The 23635-nt window shown below is 24.1% G+C and overlaps 1 protein-coding gene across 3 annotated transcripts in view; it reads right to left on the bottom strand.

Annotated features, from left to right (window-relative positions):
• The window catches only part of LOC145835723 (uncharacterized), a 30613-nt gene extending 8131 nt beyond the window's left edge, over nucleotides 1-22482 (bottom strand). For 2 of the 3 annotated variants that reach the window (XR_014369865.1, XM_082943427.1), the window contains exons 1-16: nucleotides 22345-22482; nucleotides 21063-21262; nucleotides 19586-19688; nucleotides 18409-18514; nucleotides 15452-15598; nucleotides 9812-9929; nucleotides 9242-9323; nucleotides 5840-5995; nucleotides 4888-4991; nucleotides 4378-4544; nucleotides 3258-3338; nucleotides 2482-2623; nucleotides 2088-2155; nucleotides 1756-1881; nucleotides 1033-1158; nucleotides 365-519 (exon numbers count right to left, since the gene is read on the bottom strand). Coding sequence is in view for 2 of the 3 variants with exons in the window: in XM_082943427.1 (XP_082799553.1) it covers nucleotides 365-519; nucleotides 1033-1158; nucleotides 1756-1881; nucleotides 2088-2155; nucleotides 2482-2623; nucleotides 3258-3338; nucleotides 4378-4544; nucleotides 4888-4991; nucleotides 5840-5995; nucleotides 9242-9323; nucleotides 9812-9929; nucleotides 15452-15598; nucleotides 18409-18514; nucleotides 19586-19688; nucleotides 21063-21262; nucleotides 22345-22454 (1991 nt within the window). In the remaining variant the exon portion in view is untranslated. The remainder of the gene's footprint in view (nucleotides 1-364; nucleotides 520-1032; nucleotides 1159-1755; nucleotides 1882-2087; nucleotides 2156-2481; nucleotides 2624-3257; nucleotides 3339-4377; nucleotides 4545-4887; nucleotides 4992-5839; nucleotides 5996-9241; nucleotides 9324-9811; nucleotides 9930-15451; nucleotides 15599-18408; nucleotides 18515-19585; nucleotides 19689-21062; nucleotides 21263-22344) is intronic. The other variant, XM_082943429.1, reaches the window with a different exon arrangement.
• Between the last annotated feature and the right edge of the window lie 1153 nt (nucleotides 22483-23635).

The raw sequence follows: 23635 nt of genomic DNA, 5'->3' as shown, positions 1-23635 counted from the left end.
AAAAGTTGCTGTAAACCTTACAAAGAATATATAGGTATTTATTCGTGATTTGCTAACTTTGTTACTATACATATTACTTATGTTCATGTTTTATCAACATCATACACTACACAAATTAAATACAAATTTTGAGTAAAATTTCAAAGTTTTAGTTATTTTGTTTACACATTTATTTATATTTAAAAGTATTCTTTCACAAGTGCTGTAATTTTCTGTTAAACAAATGTTTTAAATAAAAATCTTACAATGTTATTAGTATATATTATTCTTTTTTCTGCTTTACTTAATAATTAGTTAACTTCAAAGAAGGAAAAAAAAAACTACAAAAGCTATTTAAACAATTGAAAATAAAAATAAAACAAACGTTTTCAAATCATCAATAGTTGTGTTGAGTTCTTCTATTCTACTTTGTTGTTGTGATTCATTAAACTTGAGTTTATTTTCGAATTCATCACATAAATGTTGCATTTCATCTAGTTTTGTGGACAACTGACTGTTTTCTAATGACAACTTCTCCAGCTAGAATAAATTTGTAAAAGAGTTTTAATTTAAATTTTTTGCAGCTACTAAAAAAACCATGAATAACTTTGAGTAAAGATATAACTCCAGAACGTAAAACATTAATTTTCTCTTTATATATTTTAGAATAACGTTTTTATAATGAGAATTATTAAAGATAAAATTTTTTAGCAAAAGAATTTAAGTATTGTTGACTTTTCAAGTGCCTTGATTAATTTGAGTCATAAGACATATAACTAAAACATTTTTTTTGAACTATATTGTTGTTCAACTATAACAAGAAGGTAAGGTATTCATAACTATCATAATGTAATTTACATTATAACAAAAATGTTATTTTTTGTTAATCAACTACATGTAAGACGTAAGTTATACAAATAGTTTATCTATTTTAAAAAACATTAATGTTGCCTTTAAATTTAAGGGTAGCATTCTATATGTATCATTATACAGTTTACATTAAAGCATAAACTTTAAGGTTCAAGAAATCTATTTTGGTAACAAGTAACAAACTTTTTTGTCATTATTTTCAATGATTTCAGCTTTCTCAACAGCAAATTCCCTACACAATTGAGCCATTTGTGATTGCTTATCATTACTTTTCATCGCTTTTTCTAAACTCTCACATTGTTTTGTTAACTGTTAAATATGTTAATTATTTTATTATTTTTTAAATATATTTGTGATTGCTTATCATTACTTTTCATTGCTTTTTCTAAACTCACATATCGTTTTTTTAACTGTTAAATATATTATATATTATATAATTTTTTATTTGTGATTGCTTATCATAACTTTTCATCGCTTTTTCTAAATTCACACATTGTTTTGTTAACTGTTAAATATATCATATATTCTATTAATTTATAAGTATTTGTGATTGCTTATCATTACTTTTCATCGCTTTTTCTAAACTTTCACATTGTTTTGTAAGCTAAAAGTATACGTTTTGTTTCAATAAAAACATAACTACTAAATTGACTTAGCTGTAAACAAATCTCAAAAAAAAAAAAGATTTTAAAATGGTACTAAAAAATTTCTAAATTAAACTAATGTTAAGTACTTTCAATGTTTTTGTTAGAATAATTTTTAACACTAAAACTTATTTTAATTTTACTTTAAGTATTGTTGCTGTGATATCAATTAAATCCTAATTTGATCTGCAAAACTAAAAAGAAATACTTAAGCAGAATTTTTTTATTTTGTACACTAAAAAAGTATGTAAATATCACTAACATTTTTGTTTTCTTCAGACAAGTCACTGATAGTTTTATGTTGTTGCTCAATTTTCCTATTGTCAGTTTTATCAAGTTGATTTTTCAAATGTTTAATCTCATCTTTGTGTTTTACTTCTAGTTCATTCTGTATTAGAAGGAGAAACTTAAATTTATAACTAATTAAAATATTATCAAAGCAGAAACTAGCGTAAACTAAAAAACTAGTTAAATAACTAAGTATACGTAATATACGAAAACTTTATAAATTGATTATTAATTATTAAAGTGTTAAGATTTGAAACTTTAATCATTGGTACATAAAAATATGAAGTAAAAAATACTTAAACAAACCTTTTCATTTTGGAGTAGGCAAATCGTGCTTTCAAGATCACTCACTTTACTTCGAACTATTGGAATTTCTGTTACAAATTATGACATGTTAATTTGTATATATTATTTTTTTTCATACACAAATATAACACAATGGTGAACACTTTGATACAAGAAATAATTAGTCCTGCAATTATAAACACTTTTTTTCTTTATTTAATTTTTTTCTAATAACTCCCGAATAAGAAAAAAAACACTTCAACGTTTAAAAACTTACAGTTTACAACTTAAACTTAACATTGAAGGGAACTTTATATCTTATCTATAAAATCGGTTTAACTTTTTGTTAATAATTAAAAAATTAGTAGAAAACGACAAGCGTTATAAAAGATCTTTATAAAGATAAAAAACCAACTCAAAGCTTCAGGTGTGTTTTTAGGTAATTCCCCATTGTTAAAACTAGTGAGCAAAGCCTCATTGCTTCTCCTATTCCTTCTATTTGAACTACTAATGTTTTCAAGTTCTGCTCTCAATTCATCGTTGTTGTCTCGTAAACTCTGAGAACATTTCAATTGTTATTTCAAGCTCAAGCTAAAATTATATAAGAGAGGCTTTATTCAAAATTCTCTATGTTGACATGAATTTACTGTTTTTACATAGTAGTGCGAACAAGATTTGTTGACAACAACTGAGAATCTCCAATATGCAAGCATAGGAGTGAAACATTGGTTTGGTTAAAATAAATATTGGATAAGTGAGTTTTCAAAATTTGATTAGTCAAGTATTAATATATACTTTTTATAACATCCATACATAAGTTATAAAACTGTATGAAATAGAGTGCTCAGTTTAAAAGAGCTTAATTATAAAAAAAAAAATTGGTAATTAAAAATTTCTGTATCGTTTTCTGGATTAAAAATCCTTTTAAGGGAAACAGTGTTAGCTTAAGTGACAATCGTTGAACAAAAAAATATGTTAATAATATTTTATATAATATCTAAATATTAACTGTTTAATGGGAAGACAAACTTGTTTTTCATAGTTTTCATGCTTAGACTCGTTTTGTGTAAAATACAAAATTGATAAATTGAATACTAATATTAGCTTTACTAGAATCTTATTAAATCTTTTTAAAATAAATTAAATTACTCTGGCTTCCAGTTCAATTTTTTTTAATATAAAAAAACTCACCCTGACTTGAAGTTCATAATCTTTTATTATTTGTGCAAATTTTTCTTCTTGTGAAGTATTGATTGGATCATTCTCATTTCCCTGTAAAATATATATATATTTTATTATATTAAAGATATTATAAAACGTTCTGGTCGATAGTGCTCGACAAATTGAATTGGAGCTAAATGTTTATTTAATTTTTTAAAAACAATAGTTTCGACAACCGTTTCGTATATGAGATATAAAACCCCATATGCTTCTCAGTAAGCTAAAATTTGTTACAATGTTAAACTGAAATTTGGAATTTTAAAATTTTATAACAACTATTACTACGTCATAATTGTTATAAAAATTTTAAATTCTAAATTTCTGTTTAACATTGTAATAAACTTCGTCTAAACTATTGCTTTTATATAGTTAAATATATATGTTTTATCATGTTAACTTTTTATTTTATTTAATGTCACTAGCTTACAAGACGATAGTAACTAAGACTCAATTCACACCCATTTACATCACTAAGAACGTCTTGTTACAACCATTGACTGTATTGTTACATACTTAATAATCAAATTTTTATTTTCTAGTTGAAACTTTCTAGTTATATGTTGTTGTCTGTATTAGTTGTTTATTTAAATTAAATAACATTTTGTAATAAGCCAATTTAGATTTAAAGTTAGACTGATCTTTACTAATTTAAATGAAATTGGACTGTCTTGACCTTAACATTGCTTTTTTACACCACATAATAAACTAGCTGCTAATAATCTAAAGCAAATATTTATATCAGTTGTAACCAAATTTCTAGGTCAGTTTAAAAATTTTAAACAATTTTTATAAGACACTAACTATATTAAAAACTTGTGTGTGACAAAAGCAGACTTATTTTAATTAATGTATTGAATTTTTGTACAAAATTAAAAAAGCAGCATTTTTATCTCTACAGTAAGTTTTTTAACTTTAATTACAAAATGTTATTAATTAAAATTTTCAACAAGTAAACAATCAAGATCTGTAAACTTTCTACATGTTTCTTATAAGTAATAAATAATAGACAAACATGTTAACTAATAAACAATCCAGATCACTCGTAGTGATTATACTTGCTTCTTATAAATAAAATATAAACAATACTAACATGTTCAACAAGTAAACAATCGAGATCGTTCTGTAGTGATTCTACTTGCTTCTTATACTCATGTACTTCATCATACAGTCTTCTTTGCTCCTTGTTTAGTGACTCGTTGTCTTTATCGAGAAGTTGAATCTGTAGTGACATCTCATCCTTTTCTTCTTTTAATTGATCTGTGAAAGGTTGAGTTTGTGTATTGTGAATTAATATTGATTAATGATAAAATATTTAAACAACTAGCTTTTGTAAACAAAGTGTAGCTCTGAAAACTTTGTTTTATTAGTTTTAATTTTTTTAAGTAGCTGTCAAAAAAAAGTGACATTTTTTTCTTCTTTTATTTGTTTATTCGTAAAAAACATTTACTTTTTATGCAATTTGTGTAGCAATGTTGTGTAGATTCGAATCTAAACAGTTGAAGATTATAGAAACAAGTTATATGAAGCAATTGTTCTGCCTATTTTGAACATTAAATTTAAAAATATATATATATTATATAAAACAACATATATAACAAACCAATTTGCTTATTGAAATTATCTCTCTCATTTTGAACCTGCCTCTCCATCGACTTTCTCTCGTTTTTGTGTTTAAAACTCTCTTCGTTCATTCTATTCTGCCATCTAGTGAATATAAAATTATTTAGTTCAAAAATAACTTTCATCATAATCAATTTCATGTTTGTATTTCATACTCTCTTCATTCATTCTCATTTGCCATCTAACTTTTAAATAATTTCATAAAATCAAAGTCATAATGTAACATAGTAGTAGCCAAAGTGGCTATGCGATATACCCCCAATCTGGGAAACTATTCATTTTGAGTGACAGTTGGCCATGAAACATTGATTTTGCCTAAAATGGATTACCCTCTTTGTCTTCCCGTTATCAGGACCAGTACCATTTATTTTCCAACAAAGTTTGACAAAACGTAGACCAGCAGTTCTTAAAGTATGGGTCGACTATTAAATAAAGTTGTTAATCTTAAAGTTTCTATTAAATTTTAGCTGGTCATAGTATTGTCAAACTAAGTTGAACAGCGTGATTAGGGCAAAATTAACAGGAACTTTGTTGCATATGTATTTGTAATCTTTTCTAAACATTATTTGTTTGTTGCATAAAAACTTCGTTTTCATGTTGGATATTATTAATACTATTTATTTTTAAATAATGATAAATATAAAATATATCTACCTATTATAAACTAAATATAAACTTCAATTTCATGTTGAATATTGTTTGAATTAAATAGTTTACTTTAGTTGATACAATTTTTTTTAAATATATCAACTTGTTATTAAGTTGTTGCATATATATTGTATACTTCATTTTTATGTTTAACATTATCTAAATTGAACTTTTAAGTATTTACCTATTATCTTTAAGTGTTCAACCAAACATTTTATTCCCATGCTGTATATTATTAGTTTTATTTAAAAATAAAAATAATCATATTAATTAACTACACAAACCTATTATTAAGTTGCTGCATATACAATTCATTTTCATGTTGTATATTGTTGGTTCTGTCATCGCTTTCTTCAATTAACATGGAAGTTCTATGCAATGATTTGTTCAATGTTTCTTTCATTTCACTAGTGTGTTGTTTGAATGAGGCGGCTAAGAAACTGTTAAAAAAATAATGCTGATTAATAAATATAGAAACTATCAAACTATGTTCTGAAAACAAAAAAGGAAATTTGGTAGTATTTATAGTCAATTTCTTAATATAATGTTAAATTTGTTGTAAGAATTAGTTTAAGGGCATAAGTAGGGTAAGACACATATTTTTAGTTTTATTTTCAACATTAATAAGGTCTAGTTATACTTTACTTGTTGATTAAGTTAATTAACCTTTTGACATAAAAACGATCAAAGTTTAAGGGTTTTCTTGGTTCCTTATGTTAAGCACAAACCTAAAATTCGAAAAAAAAGACTATTTCACAAGAAATCTATCTCCTCCTACAACCTTTGAGCAATATTTTTGAAACCTTCTCAGTCTAACTTTAAACAATTTCTTTTAACATTTCAAAACATTTTTATTATTCACCACTTTCCAACAACAAACAAAAAAACTATTTTCCATTGGGTCATAATCCTTTTACCTTTACTTGTTTTAAATTTTGTTCTAATAAATATTTCTATATATTGCAAAGAACACTTTCTGTAAAAGCTTGTGGTCTTTAGCTCATAAAAAAATAGTGTGTAAAAATTGAAGTTTCCAAGAAAATGTACAATAAAAACTGCAATACATAGGCTTGTATCAAATTCTTTCTAAAAAAATAAGTGTATCTCAAGAGGCTAATCTCAAAACTTTTATACTCTACAAAAAGCGACTTATAGCTCATACTTTAAATTTTCTTAAAAAACTTAATGTTTATTTTTCTTAAAAAAATTGTTTTACCTTATGCCCTTAATTCAGGTGAGGTGGCTAAAAAGTTATTAAGGATATATTTTTAAGGGTTAACCAAGCTGTATTATTTAATAAACATAGCTTAATATATTTTTTTTCAAAGAATTTTGTTATAATTGTTTCACTCTAATAGATATATTCAGGTATAGTTAAATTTTTATTCAAATAAAATGTATGAAATTTTTTCAACTGCAACCTAACTAAATTTCTAATCATGGATTTACTCCAAGCCGTTGCATTATATAGTTAGCATTGGTTAGTTGCTTAGTTGTTTTAAACAATTATATTTAAAACTTTAACTTTACGTTTCTGCTACTTATACTTAATAAATGTTGTTTCATTAGAAATTCTGTAAAAATGATTATTATTAAGATTAAAAACAGTTATTCATTAGAAGATTTACATGTTGGTAATACAATGGCTTTGTTAATAATTTGAAAAAAAAGATTAGTATCCGGCAGGATCATAACTTATTAAAAATATCCGGATCTGGTAGATCAATTAATTTACTTCACTTGTTTAAGCTTGTTCCAATTATTATAAACTGATATATCTGGGAATTTATGATTAAGATTAAATAAAACAGAGGTATATTCAAAGGGAGTTTTAGAAACTAACACCAAATATGCATGGAAAACTTTTATAGTAAGGTCTTTATCCGGTAAAATCCTAATTTTTAAAATAAATCCGGATCCGGTAGGATATTATTTTAAAACAAATACTTGGATCCTCAATTTATGGGTCAGGTAGATCATTATTTTTTTATTTGTTTAAATATGTTTTTGTAACTCATTCTATGTTGTAGATCCGTTACAGGACTTATGGGTAAAATAAGTATCAAATTCAATAGTATTTATTTTAGCCTTAGTAAAAATGTCCAGTCAAATTACATTTCTGACTAAAACTTCTAAGTATTTTTTTAAGAATAAAAATTTTTTTTTTTAAATAACAATAATAAAAATCTTGATTCTTAATAAAAATCTATAAATCAACAAAAAAATTCGAAAAATTTTAGATTTCTTAAAAAAAATGCTAAAAATGTTTTTTTTTTGCACCTGATATAGAAAACCAGATTATTTCATAACTTTGATCCCTTTTATTATTAAAACAACTTTTTATCAAGGTGTCTAATTTATTTTGTAATAAGATTAAAACATTTAAGTTGTAAAAATTAATTAAATCTCAAAGTATTAGTTTGTATTTCTTGATATGAAAGAAAATTGTAAAAAAATAATATAAATTTTGCAGATATACAAGAATATTCTAAGTTATTATTATAAGTAAGAATTTCTAAGTTATTCAAAAACTTTAAATTTAATTTAGGCTTTTTACGATTATACTTCAAGCTTCCAAAATACTTCACAGTTTTTGGTCACCCTATTATTATTAATGTAACAAAATGTCCTTTGTAGTTTTTGACTTTGATTTGTTACCACACGTATTTGTAAATTTGGCGCCAGAGAGTATTTTGTTTCTTTATGACTCTTCTGTGTTATTAGTTGTCACAAGATTAGTTAGTGTATGTTGATTTGCTTTGTAGAATTAATACTTGAGCACAGTTATTGCTAGAACTCTATTTATATTTCGTAGTACATAACTAATAATAATTTGTTATATTGGAGTTGTAAATTGAGTGAAGAAAATAGTAATTTTAGAGTCAAACGATCAAAACATGTGGCCAAAAAAAATTACTAAAGCTCTTACTTCTATAGGTAACAACCCTAACCAGCCTGGGTCTGTTGAATTTAATCAGAATTCAGAAAAGTTTAATATACTATAATAATAAAAGAAAAACTCAAATTCTACTTAGATGTAAAATAAAAACTAATACAAGCTTTATTTACAAAAGTTATTAAATTAAAAATTAATTTAATATAAATTATAAAAAATTCTAGATTATTAGTTAATAAAAAACTTATTTATTATACCTTTGATCATTGTTCAAGGGTCTACGTTTTCTTTGATTGGAATATGAAGTCTTCATTTAACTAATCATATCATAATACTAATTACTAAAAACTCATACTTTTATAAGAGTTAACAAACTATTTAATACCAGTCTGCAAAATAATTTAAAAAATTATTGTCCCAGACATATATGCCATTTTGTTGTAAAATTCAATATGGCTCTAATTATTAATACTGTACAGTTTCACTGAAAAAAGTTTAAAATACAAAATATGTAGCAATAAAAAAACTTAAGTTTAACAAAAACCAAATTAATATGAACTGAAAATACACAACTTTGGGGTTATCAGATACAGAAAACACATTACAACTAACTAAATATTCTATACTTTAATATAAACTAACTACTTGTTACAACAAAAGTTTTAAAATGACAACTAAATCATCCTAATTATTTTTGTAACTAAACAACAATGTTTCAACTTGTAACAAGTTCAAAGTGGCTCATTATTACATCATAACAACCCTACTTATATGACGTCACAATACTCACTTGAAGCGCGCCTGTTGATGTCTGACTGACGTCACAAAAGCGCACTGGACCATCTGACGAGTCTCCGTTGAGGGGATTTCACCTAGAACAAGAAAATTGTAAGAATTTGTGAAAGCAGGGCACCTATTTTGATACTTTTTTTAAGTGATTTAAAAAGTATAAAACCTTTAATAATTTTACTAAACTTAAATAATCATTTGACGAGAGTACATTTTTGGGGTCACACCTCAGAAAATATAATTTTTTTAAATAAAAAAATATTTTTTAAGGCTTATTTTACTTTATGTTTGTATTAGAAATCAAACAAACTGTTTTGGGAATTTTTAACTGAAAACTTAACTTAATTTATATTACTGTTTTTTTATAAGTTTTTTAGTTAAACGCAATTAAACTTACTTAAACTTTCAAAACATAAACAGTTCCAAACAATGCATTTTAGTGAATCTATTATGAGAAATATGTGAATTTTTAAACCAAGACTAGAATATATCTTTAGCAGTACTAAATTTAAATGACAAATCAGTATATTTTAGTTTTTAACATATTTTGATTTAATTAAAACTGTGGTACCTTCTTCAACAGAGTTATTATCATCTACATTCGGCGGGTCAATCAGAAATTTTTCAAACAAATCCGACAGCGTGTAAGCGTCTATTTCGTTTTCATCGTATATTTTCATACCAATCGCCTGTTGTGATGTCATAATAAGTTTAATTGTGATGTCATAATAGGTTGTAAACTTGAAGGGGTTGAAATAATAAAAACTTGAAAATACGTTAATTTGTTGAGTGTTAAATTGTTGTGATTTGAGTTTAATTGACTAGTAAAAATTTTGAAATAAAAATCTTATTGATAAAATTTTATAGGACTATAATAGAAATATTTTTCAAACTATCCATGAACATTATTTCTAAAGGTATGTTGTACAAAGAAGTACTATAACTGATTACCTAAATTGATACTAAGTTTTACCTTTTGTTAATTTTCAAAGTAAATACAATTCAAATGAAAAACAGTTTAAACAGAAAACTAATGTTTTACACCAATTATATTACTTTAACTTACACCTAGAAATTTTTTTAGGTTTTTACAAGCTCTTAGAGCTTAAAAAAGTTCATTTTTCTCTTAATTAAATTTAAAACAAATTATAAACCAGATATATTGTTTTTTTATTTGTTTACTGTAAAGAGATTAAAAAGCTTCTAAAAGAGTTAAAGCTGAAATACATAATGAATAAAAGCATTGTTATTTTTTACTTGAAAAAATAACCTAAAAACCTTTTAATCTTTAACTTACATAGACATCTTTACCTTATAGTCTGAAATTATTATAAATTTTTATCAATTTTTTTAATGATTTATTTAATTTAATATTTTTTAACTTAAGACTTAAAAACATGCTAATATATCAAATTTACTTAAGACTACACAAGTTTAATGTACAATCAATTTTGTAACAATTGTGTTTATCCTTTTATGTGTTAAATTCGATTTAGAACTGTGTAAAACTTTTAGATATTTACAAAACAAAAATTTACTTCAGAAACGTTCTTAATTTTATAAAAATTTAATTAATTTCTCACACCTAACATAAATTTAAAGTATTTTAGCAAATTATAAAAGAATCATAACAATTTACAAACTTATTGTTAGTTTGTAGTTTGTTAGTACAAAAACACTTATTGACAGTATATTATCAATCCTTGAAGTGTTTAACGAAGCATAGTATTTATAAATTCATTTTAGCTTCAAAGCATGTAGAATATTTTAACGTATTTTTAAAGCAAAGCTTATGCAAAATAAATCTACAAAACATACACTTAAAACCTTTTACGCTTTATACTTTATAAACAAAATGCTTTTATGGTTATCAAGCAAATTTATAAAACCAAAAGACTTTACACACACACTTTTATTAAAAGCAAACATATTATTATTTTATGCAAAACAAGCAACTAAAACTTAATTTTTTAAAACGTTTTAGTGAATTATAAATGGAAATCAAAACTATGCTTAATGCAGAAAACTTTTAGCGCAGAAATTTAGTTTATTTCCAAAAAAAAAAATTAAATAAGCTTCATTCAAAAAACTGAAAATAAGAAGTTTGCACAACTGGTTTAAACTATAAAATAACGATTTTATTATTAAAAACTTGACTTAAAAAAAAAATATAATCTCAATTAAAAAAGTTTTATGTTGCAGTGTTCTATGAAAATATTACAACATGTTAACTTTTTTGAACACGTTTTATCTAAGTAACTTATTAAAAGTATATATACACTATTTGATTATTTTTGTTTTGAAGTTTATTAAAAAACATATGAAACTTTTAAGAAATATATATTTCAGTATTTTGCAAAGTATTGAACCATATACTTTTCAAAGGTATATTCTGCAGTATAATATAAAATTATTTAAGTAGCTTATTGCATTATTTTAGGAAGATATTTAAACATGTACACACTTTTAAAAAGTTTAAATTGCTAGACTAATAAAAATAATTTTACAATATTGAAAGTTTTATACTTTATGATTTTTCCAAAGTATAAAAACATATACAAAGACTATTAAATAATTTATAATTCTAGTTCTTTTACCAAAACATTTTACAAGGTTGCATAAGATCACATCAACGTATATAATTACTTGCGGTGAAAATATAACTGCAGGCTCTATTTAAAACCTGTTTTGTTTGTATAAATAATAATTAAATTGTTGCACCTTTATAAAGAAAATTAATTCGACATTAAAATTTATCATCTGAAGCTTTTATTTGGTTTTTACGGGAATATTTACAAGTACACTTTTTTTTAATTAAATTAAAAATGTTTATTTTTAGTATCAAATACTAATTTTTGACTGTTCTTAACACATATTGTAGCTTTTTTGTTTTAACACAACTTTTGTTTATAAATATTAATACTATGTTTAAACACTAAGTATTATACTCAGTGTCAGTTTCTTAATGTTTACGTGATTTTACACAAGTATAACTTTTTAAGCTTTTGAAAGATTTAAAATTTACAAACAAGAATATTTAAGTTTATATTTTTTTGACTATCATTTTTTTTTAATAAATGTAGACGTATTATGTACTTTTTTTTTTTTTTGAAACAACAATTACTTCTTATAGTTGTTTTTTTTTGTGCAAATATAAATATTTCCAAAGAAAAGTGTTAATTTCAAAGAAGCAAACTAAAAGAGTAATTGGAAAGACTTCAATTGAAAAAAAAAACTAAAATAACACGAGGATTAAAACAAACAATAAAATTATAAGAAAAATTGAGAAATAAATTAAGTAATTGGAATTAAACGTGCTACTGAACGATGCATTATATCAACCACAAACATTTTTTTAGAATATTTTTTTTTACTTAAACCTATATTAACTTACTAACAAAAAAGTTATTGTATCGGATAGATTAGAAATATTTAAGTTTGTAAAAATTTGTATAGTTTAACTAAACTTAAAGATACTTTCAATTTATAAACTTTATTATTTACTAATAACTATAGTGGCTTAGTGGGCTTAGAAAACATTTTGTGCAACAAAGAAAGGATATTTTAGAGGCCGTATAAAAACAACTCACACAACAGCAAGTAAAGTTTAACAATATTCAGAAGTTGTTGAAACACTTAAGCACTTTTTTATGGAAAAATTTCCACAAAAATACTTTTTTTTTAAACTTACAACGTTGACAAAACCTGATTTTTTATAGATGAAAACTTGTTATAAAAGTTTATCTCAAACAACATATACACTGACGACTTGGTGTATATAAAAATAACTAGTAAATAATTATTAAAAATTTTCAGGTTTGGTTTAGACTAGAATTAAAGAAAATATTTGTACTCAGTTTATTTACATAAGAAATTTTTGCCAGTTGCAGTTATTACATTTAAATTACTTTAATTCACTTTAACAAAAAAATTATTTTAAACATAATTTGATCTATGTTATAATGAAAACAAAATTCAAGAAAATAAGTTTAGAAACTCAAAAGTCTAGACCAGTGCTTCTGAAATGGGGTTCCGCGGAACCTTAGGGTTCCGCGACGCCTCTCAGGAGTTACGCGAAGCCTTTCGAAATTTAAAAAAGAAATATGAAAAAAAAAACATAAATCATAAAACTTCAAAAAAATGGAACACATAAAATGGAAAACATATATAATTATAGAATCCGTTGATCTACTTAGTGTGTATCTAGCGGTAGGACTTTTCATGGGTATTCATTATTGATAGGTGTCCTAGTTGCGCAAATTTTTGCAAATTTTTTGAATTTCTATTTTTGGTGACGTTATGAAAATACTGGTATTATCACTAAAGCAAACAATGTAGGAGCAACCAAAACAAATTCTAAATGTTTACGCAATAAAAATAAATAAAAAATCTTTATCAGAAACTTATTTCTGGTATATTATATTGTTACAAATGCTGTAAAAATGTTTAAAAAGGTGTCTATTAGCTTGATTTAAAAATTAAAATGTATAAAAGCTAAATGGATACATTGTTTTTTACATAGAGAAAATTTGGCCACAAAACATCTTCCTTCTTGTTTACAAGAATTTCTCTCATCGTCAATTAAAACTGTTAATTTTATAAAGAAAAGTGATACAAAGGCCAGATGTTTCAAAAACCTTTGTGAAAGTTTAGATGCTGACCATCTGCGACTTCTTTATCACAATGAAGTTCGCTGGCTTTCGAAGGGGCGGACACTGGTTCGTCTCGTTGAATTAAAAGAGCAGGTGTTCACCTTTCTTAAAGATGAAGGCTCAGAATTAGTGAAGTTCTTTGAAGATGATGTTTTTTTGGCCAGGCTAGCTTATCTCACCGATATTTTCGAAGAATTGAACGTTTTGAACTTAAGCATGCAAGGGAAGCGAAATTCCATTTTTGTCATGACAGTAAAGATTGAGGCGTTTAAAATAGAATTAACTTTTGGAAGAAAAAGGTTGGCAATGGTAATTTTGCGATGTTTCACCGATTTGATGAGGCCCATGAAAAATTTATAGAATTCAACTTCTCTGACGAAATATACAACCACCTTGATCTTTTGTCTATAAAGTTTCAACATTATTTTCCTAAATATTTATGGATTTTGAATCTTTTTATGTGTGATATTGCTTCAGAAGAAGTGAATCTTCCTACAGATACAGAAAACGAATTGCTGCAACTATCTGAAGATAGCAATTTGAAATTGAGTTTCAAAGGGAAGGAGCTATTAGATTTTTGGATATGGGCAATTTCAGAGTACCCCGTCTTAGCAAAGCGTGCAGTAAAATTTATTTTAAAATTCACCACCACTTATCTTTGCGAGTCCGGCTTTTCGCATGTAACAAACATTAAAACGAAGCAAAGGAACTGTATGCTGACTCCAACCTTATCTGCCTGTCTCCGTCTCAGTCTATCCAAAATCCAGCCGCGCATTGTTAGTAAGAGATAAGTTCAAGTTTTGCACTAAATGTTTTTTACTTATTTTTTATTAGGCATCTTACCCGTTTATTACAGTAGTCTGTGAATTCGATTAGGTTCATGTTCATTTCGTTATTGTTTGTAGCTCTCATTTTGTTTTATTATGCAAAGAAAGATTTTTATGACGTTGCAATTAATCATGTTTGTTTTAGTTTATTAATTATAGAATCATAAAATACCTATTGCCTCTGGCGCACTTTGAGTTTGACTCGGCTTAATACTATTACAATTGGTATGATTTCTAACAATGATATAGTTTTGCTAAAAAATTCGTTTTTCACTGAAATTCTTTAGTTTTTTGCAGGAAATACTATATTAAACATTTTATGTAAAATTAAAATTAGGGGTTCCGCGGAAAAGTTGAACTTTGGAAAAGGGTTCCGCCACTAGAAAAAGGTTCAGAAGCACTGGTCTAGACCATAAAGTTTTGCACAATTTAATTATATATATATATAGATATTTCATATTTATAATGTATATTAAAACAACAAATTAATCAAAAAAATTAAACTTCACTCAACTACCTTAAATTTATTTTTGTATAAATCAATACTTTGCAGACAATAAAACAAAATTTAGTAAAAACTGAAAATTCAAGCTATTTTTATTTTTAATTTTTCTCTGAAATAACTGCAAAAAAATATAGTATTCAATATCAAAATCATGTAAAAATTGTAATGACCAAATTACTTAAATTACAAATAGTATTTACATTTTTATAATATTAACACATACTAACATCGAACACAAGATTGGGGTCGTTAATTCCGTTATTTTTCCACATTTCGGTCAGTGATTTCAAATCAATATAACCTTCAGTAGTGGCAAATTCACTGAAATAATTCATATTTTCCTCTGTTTTGCTCAACAAGATTTCTTCATTATCCTGTGATATAAGTATTTTAATTACTTTTTATTTAATGTTGTATTTTTTAAGTCTTACTTAAAATTTATTGATTATTTTCCAGAAATAAGCGAATGATTTATTTCAAATTTATTGATTGTTTTCCTTTGTTTAACTTAAGTTTATAAATTAAATGAAAGTATATTTTGTCAATTACTGTTTATTGAAATTCACATATTCTTCAATGCTTTTAAAATTATTTTATCATTATCTCAAACAGAAAATCATTCTGTTTTTTATTGTTAACTTTTTTTTGTTTGTTCCTTTTATTTAGATCTCAACAATAAATAACTAAAATTTTTATACATATATGGTTTTAAATATTTCATAGTGCTGATTTATTATAATTAAATTAATTTTAAATTTATTTTTTTGAATAAAAGGGTATTTGGTGGACAAATTTCATTTTCCTAAACTTTTTATAAATACGTTTTACTTTTAAGTTACATTACAGCTTATTTATATTAAACTTTGATTTTTGACTAAGAAAATAAAATTTTCATAAAATACTGTTTAACTTAATCAATGAATTTATGAATTACTTTTATAAATTATATTAGTTAAAATTGAAAAGACTTTGTTTCACGTGTTTAAAAAAAATTCATTTGATAAAAATTGTTTTATTTGTAGTCAAACAGTATATAGAAACTAAATATTAGCTATTTTTTACAAAGTATTTAGACTTATTTCGTGCAATTCTGATACACAAACAGCTTTAATTATTCATTTAAAAACTTGTTGAAAATAGTTTAAACATGTTAAAAACTTAAACTTTAATACTATTTTACTCTTGAAAATATCATTTTAAATTATAAAAATTACCAAGGTTTTAATAAAATTTAAAATATTAGTATAGAATGTTAGTAAAGGTTTTTTTTATCAAGATTATTTAAAAAATAAAAAACACTAAACTTTTTTTGTAACTAAGAGTTAATAACTTTAAGGTGACAAAGATTTATTTAACTAAAAAAATATCAAGTTTGTAACTCCACTTTCTACACATAAAACCCAATTAAATTAATGCGCAATGTACTTAACAGAAAAACTTCATTCATACAAAAAATCTTAAACCAACAACAAGAGTGTATTAAGAAATATAAAATACGCCACACAATAGCACTTGAAATACTTGAACAATACTTGAGCGGATTTATGAATAAAACTGAGAATACTTATGAGTACTTATAAAAATACTACGATACAGCTAAAACAAATAATGCATTGTGAATGTTTGTAGTAAAAACAACAAAGTCTTAATAATAAAATATAAGTTTAATTACTTATAACTTTAAGATGTTTTAATTTTAAAAGTTAAGCTAATACATCATACATTTGGTAATGAAGATCTACTAATATGTGGTTTAAAAAGACTCTAGTAACATTACAAGAAAACAACCTTATTCCTAAATTTATAGATCTTATTGTGAAGAAGTTTTATCATTTAAATATGATTAGCTTTATAATAAGCTTTCAAAAGTATCTATTAGAACTTATCTTTTTTCATTAAAAATGCCTAAAAATTTGTGATTTACTTGCAAAAATATTTGATGAATTATGAAGGTACAATCGAGCAAAATCACCAAACAAAAAGTTTAAAATCAGATTTAGCTCTTATTTATATAAGCTGAAATACTTTATCTGAACTTATACCAAAAAATTAGAAAGAGATTATATATGATTATTTATGCATTACCAGGCTTAAATATTTTTCTTATGTTTATTGAACTTACGTTGTTTTACAATTTTTTTATAAAAATAAGCTTTGTATTACACAGTAAAACTTCTAATATCTTGAAATCTGATTTAAAATTTGATTAAAAGTCATTTTAAGGTTAATATGTTCACAGTGAGTAAAATAATTTTATGTTAACCAAGTAAAAAATACGTACTTATAGTGCATTTTTACATTTAAAATCAAATTAAAACGTAGCAACTTATTTTAAATTTACAAAGAAACTTCTTGTAATAATATACAAAAATTGTAATTAATTTATCATTATCTTAGATCTTTAATCTTTACATAGCCTTAAGCTAGATTGTTTTGCAAATTTATATTTTACACTTTATTTTATTGCTTGAGAGTATAATTTTTTTACACTTACTGTCAAACTTTTATTATGAACAAAAATTTTTTATTTTTAAATTAAAATGTATTGAAACAATCAAAAAATAAATGATGTTTTTAGGTTTTATTTAAGAATAAAATTACGCCTTCCAGGAGTAGAATGTTTAAAAGAAGGAAATTAAAATAAATAAAAATATGTTAATATTTTAACTTATATATTAATAAGTGTGTAATAGAAAGTGTACAGTTGTTTTTAGACTATAAAAACCTTTTTATTGTCTTATTAAACAGTAACTGAAACCTCTTTTGTTATTTAAATTCAGTAATTTCTCTAAATAGCAAAATAATAAAAGCATTTTGTTAAAATACCTTGTAACTTGTAATTCAAAAAAAAACTTTTTTAAACAATCAAAATCTTTTATTTTAGAAAAATTTCGTGAGAAACACAAGTTTTATAATAACTAACATTTTACAAAACTTTTCTCAGTTTTGATAATTAACTGTTACAATTAAGGTCATTAGTTTGGTATTTTTTTATTACAAATGTTTTGATTTAGATATAGAAACTATATATACTGTATAGAAACAAGCAGTATTTCAAATATACTCACAAAACAGAAATTTTCCATTGATGCTTACTTTAAACTACATTCATGTTGTTAGTTGTAAAAAACAACACCAAAACAATAAAGTAAACTTTTATTATAAAATTAATTACAAAACTCACATATTTAATAGGAAACTTGTGGTCTCCAGTCATGTCAATTTCAAACAAAGTTCTTTCGTCTTTTGTGCTGACTGTACTTGACGAGTATTTCCTTATTGGTGTTGAACTGAAAAGAAAATATATCATATCAGAATTTGTTACAAAATAATCAATAAGAAATTACTATATGAAAAAACTAGATGAAAAATATATTTATTTTCATTGTGTTAAACAAAAATTAAAAAAATATTATATAAAGAAAATAGAAAATAAAATATTTTGACAAAATATATTTATTTTAACTGTGTTTGAAGAGTATTTTTTATTGGTTTTGAACTGAAATGAAAGAAGTACTACATTAATAAACAATTGAAAATTTTTCATTATAATACAAATAATATCAACTTATTTTTAATATTGGTGGGTATTTCTGTATGAGTGTTGCACTGAAATTTAAAATAAGTGGTATTCCAATATATAATATAATTATAAGAAGTAGTTTTGTAATTTTGAAGCTTAGTTTTTATCTATTTTTTACTTGTGTAGAAAATATAATGAAAAAATATATACACAAATTAAGCCATCAGAATTTTTTTTAATTGAAAGGAATTATGATTTTTAAAAGTTTTCTGTTTTTGAAATTTTGCCTTTAGTATTTAGAATCAAAATAAATAAAACTAATTGATGAAAAAGTTTAAAGTTATACATGTACTAATAAAATGTTATTTTAAAATTAATAAACTAATTTTATGCTTCAACACTAGCTATATAAATGATACATAAAATTTTAGACAGTGTGAAAAAAGTAATTATATTAAACAGCTACTTTTTTTTTCTTTTTTTTTACTTATTTACAGGAAAAACATATACTGTTTGATAATTTTTCCAATGAAGAGAATTACTATGCAAATATTTTTTCATTATAATGTAAAAAAGTTGTCTATTTTCGGATTTTGTAAGATTTTCGATCATTAAACAAAACATGTGATAAGAGATTAGTTAGTTTGATTTATTTATACGACAAATCACTAAATTCTTTTTATATACATTTGTTCACTTTTTTTGACAATGTATGCATCAGTAAATGAAGGGAGCCTACAACTACACTTAAGTAAATTTAAAGCAGAGAAAACAAATGCTCAATACAAAATTTTTTTTTATAATCAATAAACTGCATTTAAATTTCTTATTTTCTTACCTTTTTTCGACAATATCCGCATGTGCAAATGAAGGTGAACTTCTTCTGCCGTACATTTTTCCATCTTTCACCAACTTCGGCTTCGCTTCAAATAATGATTCATCTGTGTATAATAATGTTAAATTAAACATTAAACGTAGTATTTTTTTAACTGTTATTTTATTTATTAATTTTTAGTTTCTCCATCTTTCACCAAGTTTGGTTCCGCTTCAAATATCAAACAATCTGCATCTGTTAGGAGTAAGAATTCAGCAAGAAAACTGACAAACTTTTCAATTATTTTTTATTCCATTATAGTTGTTTATAGTTTCAAATTCGCTTATACTTTATAACCTTAAATTAACTGATTCTTAAACCAACATTAAGCTCTTGATACCAATATTGAGTAAAACAATAAATTAACATCTTAATTGTTTTTTGTTACATTAAATCGTGTATAGTTTAACACTTGTTTGTTCTTGAACTGCACTTTAGTTTTTTTAAATATGTTTTACTAGTTTTTCTTAAACAATTCTTTGCATATATTGACTATTAGTTTAAAATAGTCAATTTAAAAAGTACTAAATTCTTCATTTAATGGTATACATTTAAAAAATACTGTATTAAAATTCTAGTTTTTTTTTCATAGGATTAAACTAGCTGAGTAGATTATAAAACATGTATTGATATTTATTTTTAATTTAGCTTCTTATACTGACTTTAAATAAAAATGAAACTTTATTTAACATATATTGTATATTTCAAAAAGGCTAGTAATTAAAACCATAAAATTACTGTTAGTGATGGGGAATATTATAATATAATAAAACAATTTTTAACAAAACTACATAACTCATTACAATTGCACACTATTTTAATGAAGTTTGTTGAATACAAAGTTAAAAAATAATTAATAAAAAATATTATATTATTTCAAAAATATACATGTGTCCTCATTAGACCTAAACTACAAGATAATTTTACATAGCTAAATCACTCAAAAAATTAATTTGAATGTTTATTTTTATTTTTAGTTAAAAGTTGAAACACAAGCCATAAAGTTAAAGAATAAGTATATTAACTAGTATCACCTAAGGTTAGATTCTACAGTTTAAAGTATTTATATTTTTAGAGCTGAATAGTATTGGAAGAAACACAAAAATAATTATACACAACAGTTATAAAACCTTTGTCATTGTTTTCTACTATATTTTCTGAGTTCAAATGCAAATTTTTATAGTTGAAAGCTTGAAACACATAAAAATAAACTGAAGAGCACTAAAAGTGAGCATTGCCAAAGTTATTCTTTTTAAAACAAAACTATTTTAATTTCAATGAATTTTAAAACCTTTATTGTTTTTTTCTGTGTTTAATTGTAAAGTTTTATAGTTAAAATTAAAAATATATATCAATAAGTATGTAATAAGCACTAAAAATGAGTATTGTCAAAGTTATTTTTATTAGAACAAAACTAATTATTCTTCAACAGTTATTAAACCTTTATTATTGTTCTCTTTTGCACTTTCTTCCACTTTTGCGCTCCTTGGCGAGATTATTTCTTCAAGCTGTGATTTCTCAGCCAGTATTTGCTCGAAGCAGCTGCAAAAGTCGGTGAAGTCAACAAATTCCACTGCATCGTTCGAAGGCGGGAAGGCCAAGTTGACAATCTCTTCGGATAATACTGCATCTAACTCTAATCTGAAAATTAATATGATGATTTTTTTTGTCATAGAAATTTTGAATGGGATAAAAATGTTAGGATATGCATTTCATTTCAATGAATACAGTTTTCGTTGTTTTGATATATGCTTAAATTAATGTGTTTAGTTTCTTCAATAATACTGTATGCATTTGTAATCTGAAAATTAATTATGTAAATTTTTTAAATTTAATATTAAACAATAAAAGAAAACTGTGGTTTCAACATAATATTAAAACTTAGGTGAAATAACAAAGGTGCAAAAATAAAATACAGCAACTTTTCTTTGACAAAGTTGGTTAAGCTCATTAGTCAATCGATTAATCAAAAATTAAGTAAAAAGTAAATAACAAATGAAAATCACACTACCTTTGTTTATTTATGAAAACTTAACAAATAAGACAATTTTTTACAAGTTCATACATATAGCTAGTTGCATGAAAGTTTAAATTTCTATGAGATATGAAAAGTCTATACCTCAAAATTACCCTAGAAATAAAAAAAAACTCAATCTTTTAATCAACTTTAAACTATTATAAAATTTAAAATAACTAAAAACAAAAATAAAATAAGATACAATTTGCAATCACTCAGAAAATATTAGATTTTTTATTGTCATGCACCCTAAATGATTTTTGTTAAACAGTAAAAATATCAGTAATATAAAAAACTAATTCATACAAATGTTTTTTTGATTTGATTACAAGTACAAACACAGTTTATTTTTAAAATCGACTAACCTGTTTGTTAAATTAACTCATTTAATATAGCAACATTGAAAGTCATGCACCCTGAATGATACTTGTACAACAATATTTATACCAAAAATAATAATCGACATGTATTTACAACATTCAAATTAACTGCAACTTCTAAAACCATTTAATTTTTACTTAACTCAAGAATGACAGAGTTTGAGGGCATAGGGGGTGCACCTTGATTTTTACAAGTTGATCTTATTTTATAGAGTTTTATCTGAGCTATAAGACATTTTTAACTGCTTGAATAAAATCAAAGTATTTTTTGAGATATGAGCGAAAATTAATTAATAAATAAGTTTTGTATAATACAGGTTACTAACGATTGGCAAAGCTTGACAAGCTCTGGCCTGATGAGTCCCTGTTCAGAAGTGACTTGGAACCCATCAAATATTTGTCTCATCTGCTCCACAGTTTCATCGTTACCTTCCATTTTGCATTATACTATTTGATTATGAGCTGTAAACAATAAAATAGTGGTAATGTGAGGGAAAGCTAACCTGAAGATCAGCCTGATTTGCACACTTGCTGATTCAGCAAACTTTTTAAAGCTTTTGTTAACTTTTTTATTTGTACACTTATTCCTACTCCACCTTACTCAAACATATTAAAAACGAAGCAAAAAAAAAATAAAGTTTTAATAGTTCACATAAAAAATAATAACAAAAAAATAGTGATAATGTATGATAATTAATGGTAAACCACTTTGAATGTGTTTACTGAATCAACTATTAATTCGAAAGTTTTATTATTAAGTGTGTAAAAACTATACTATTTGATAATTTATTGTGAGGTATTTTAAATATTGTTTCATAGTAAACTGCTAAAAATATAATATACTATAAACTGTGACAAGTTGTAAAAAAAAGTAAAATTTCTTAGATATCTTTAAAACTAATAAAAGCGTAGAAAAATTTAGAACTAAGTGAAAACTATCAATTTTTGGGGGTTACTTTTTTTATTTGATAAAATTAACATTTACTAATGTACTTGATCAGTGCTGAAACTCAAGCTTTTTCTGAAACTAATTTTAATTAAGTTGTTGCAAAAGGAGCAGAAACTCAAAATATTTTAATTACTTGAAGATTTTAATATCTTTTTAATCTATTATGCACATAAGTACAAAATAATTGATAAATGGAATATCAATGAATAAAGAGTGTTTTCATGTAGATGTGAAACTAAGACTATATTTTCTTGATGATATAATTAAAACAGACACTTATCACATCAAAAATGTTTACAACAATTTGAATTTTTATAAAATTATAATGTACTTAGTTTCTACCTGCAGCTTATGTAAGAATAACTATCATACTTAAACTAATATTTTAATTTTAATAAACTTATACTGAAATTTCTAAGTTCAAATATTAGTTCAACTGTTTAAGATGTAATTTGTTATTGTTATATTAATTTTAAAGTTTACACAGTGTTTTTTTTTGTCTGTTTTTATTCTTTTGTTTGTAAATTAATAATAAGAAAATTAAAATTTATTGAATTAAGGCCTAAGGAAGGGGGGTCCAACACTTTTTTTTACAAAAAATGACTTATGTATTTATATATAAGCTTTAAGTACAAACTACAAGCCAGTTTTTATACAATTCAAAATTA

The sequence above is a fragment of the Thalia democratica genome, chromosome 5, assembly GCF_965202585.1.
Source record: "Thalia democratica chromosome 5, ktThaDemo2.hap1.1, whole genome shotgun sequence".
In the NCBI taxonomy this organism is placed as follows: Eukaryota; Metazoa; Chordata; class Thaliacea; order Salpida; family Salpidae; genus Thalia; species Thalia democratica.
Note: the sequence above shows the minus strand (reverse complement) of the source record. Positions and strands in the feature narration are given on the sequence as shown.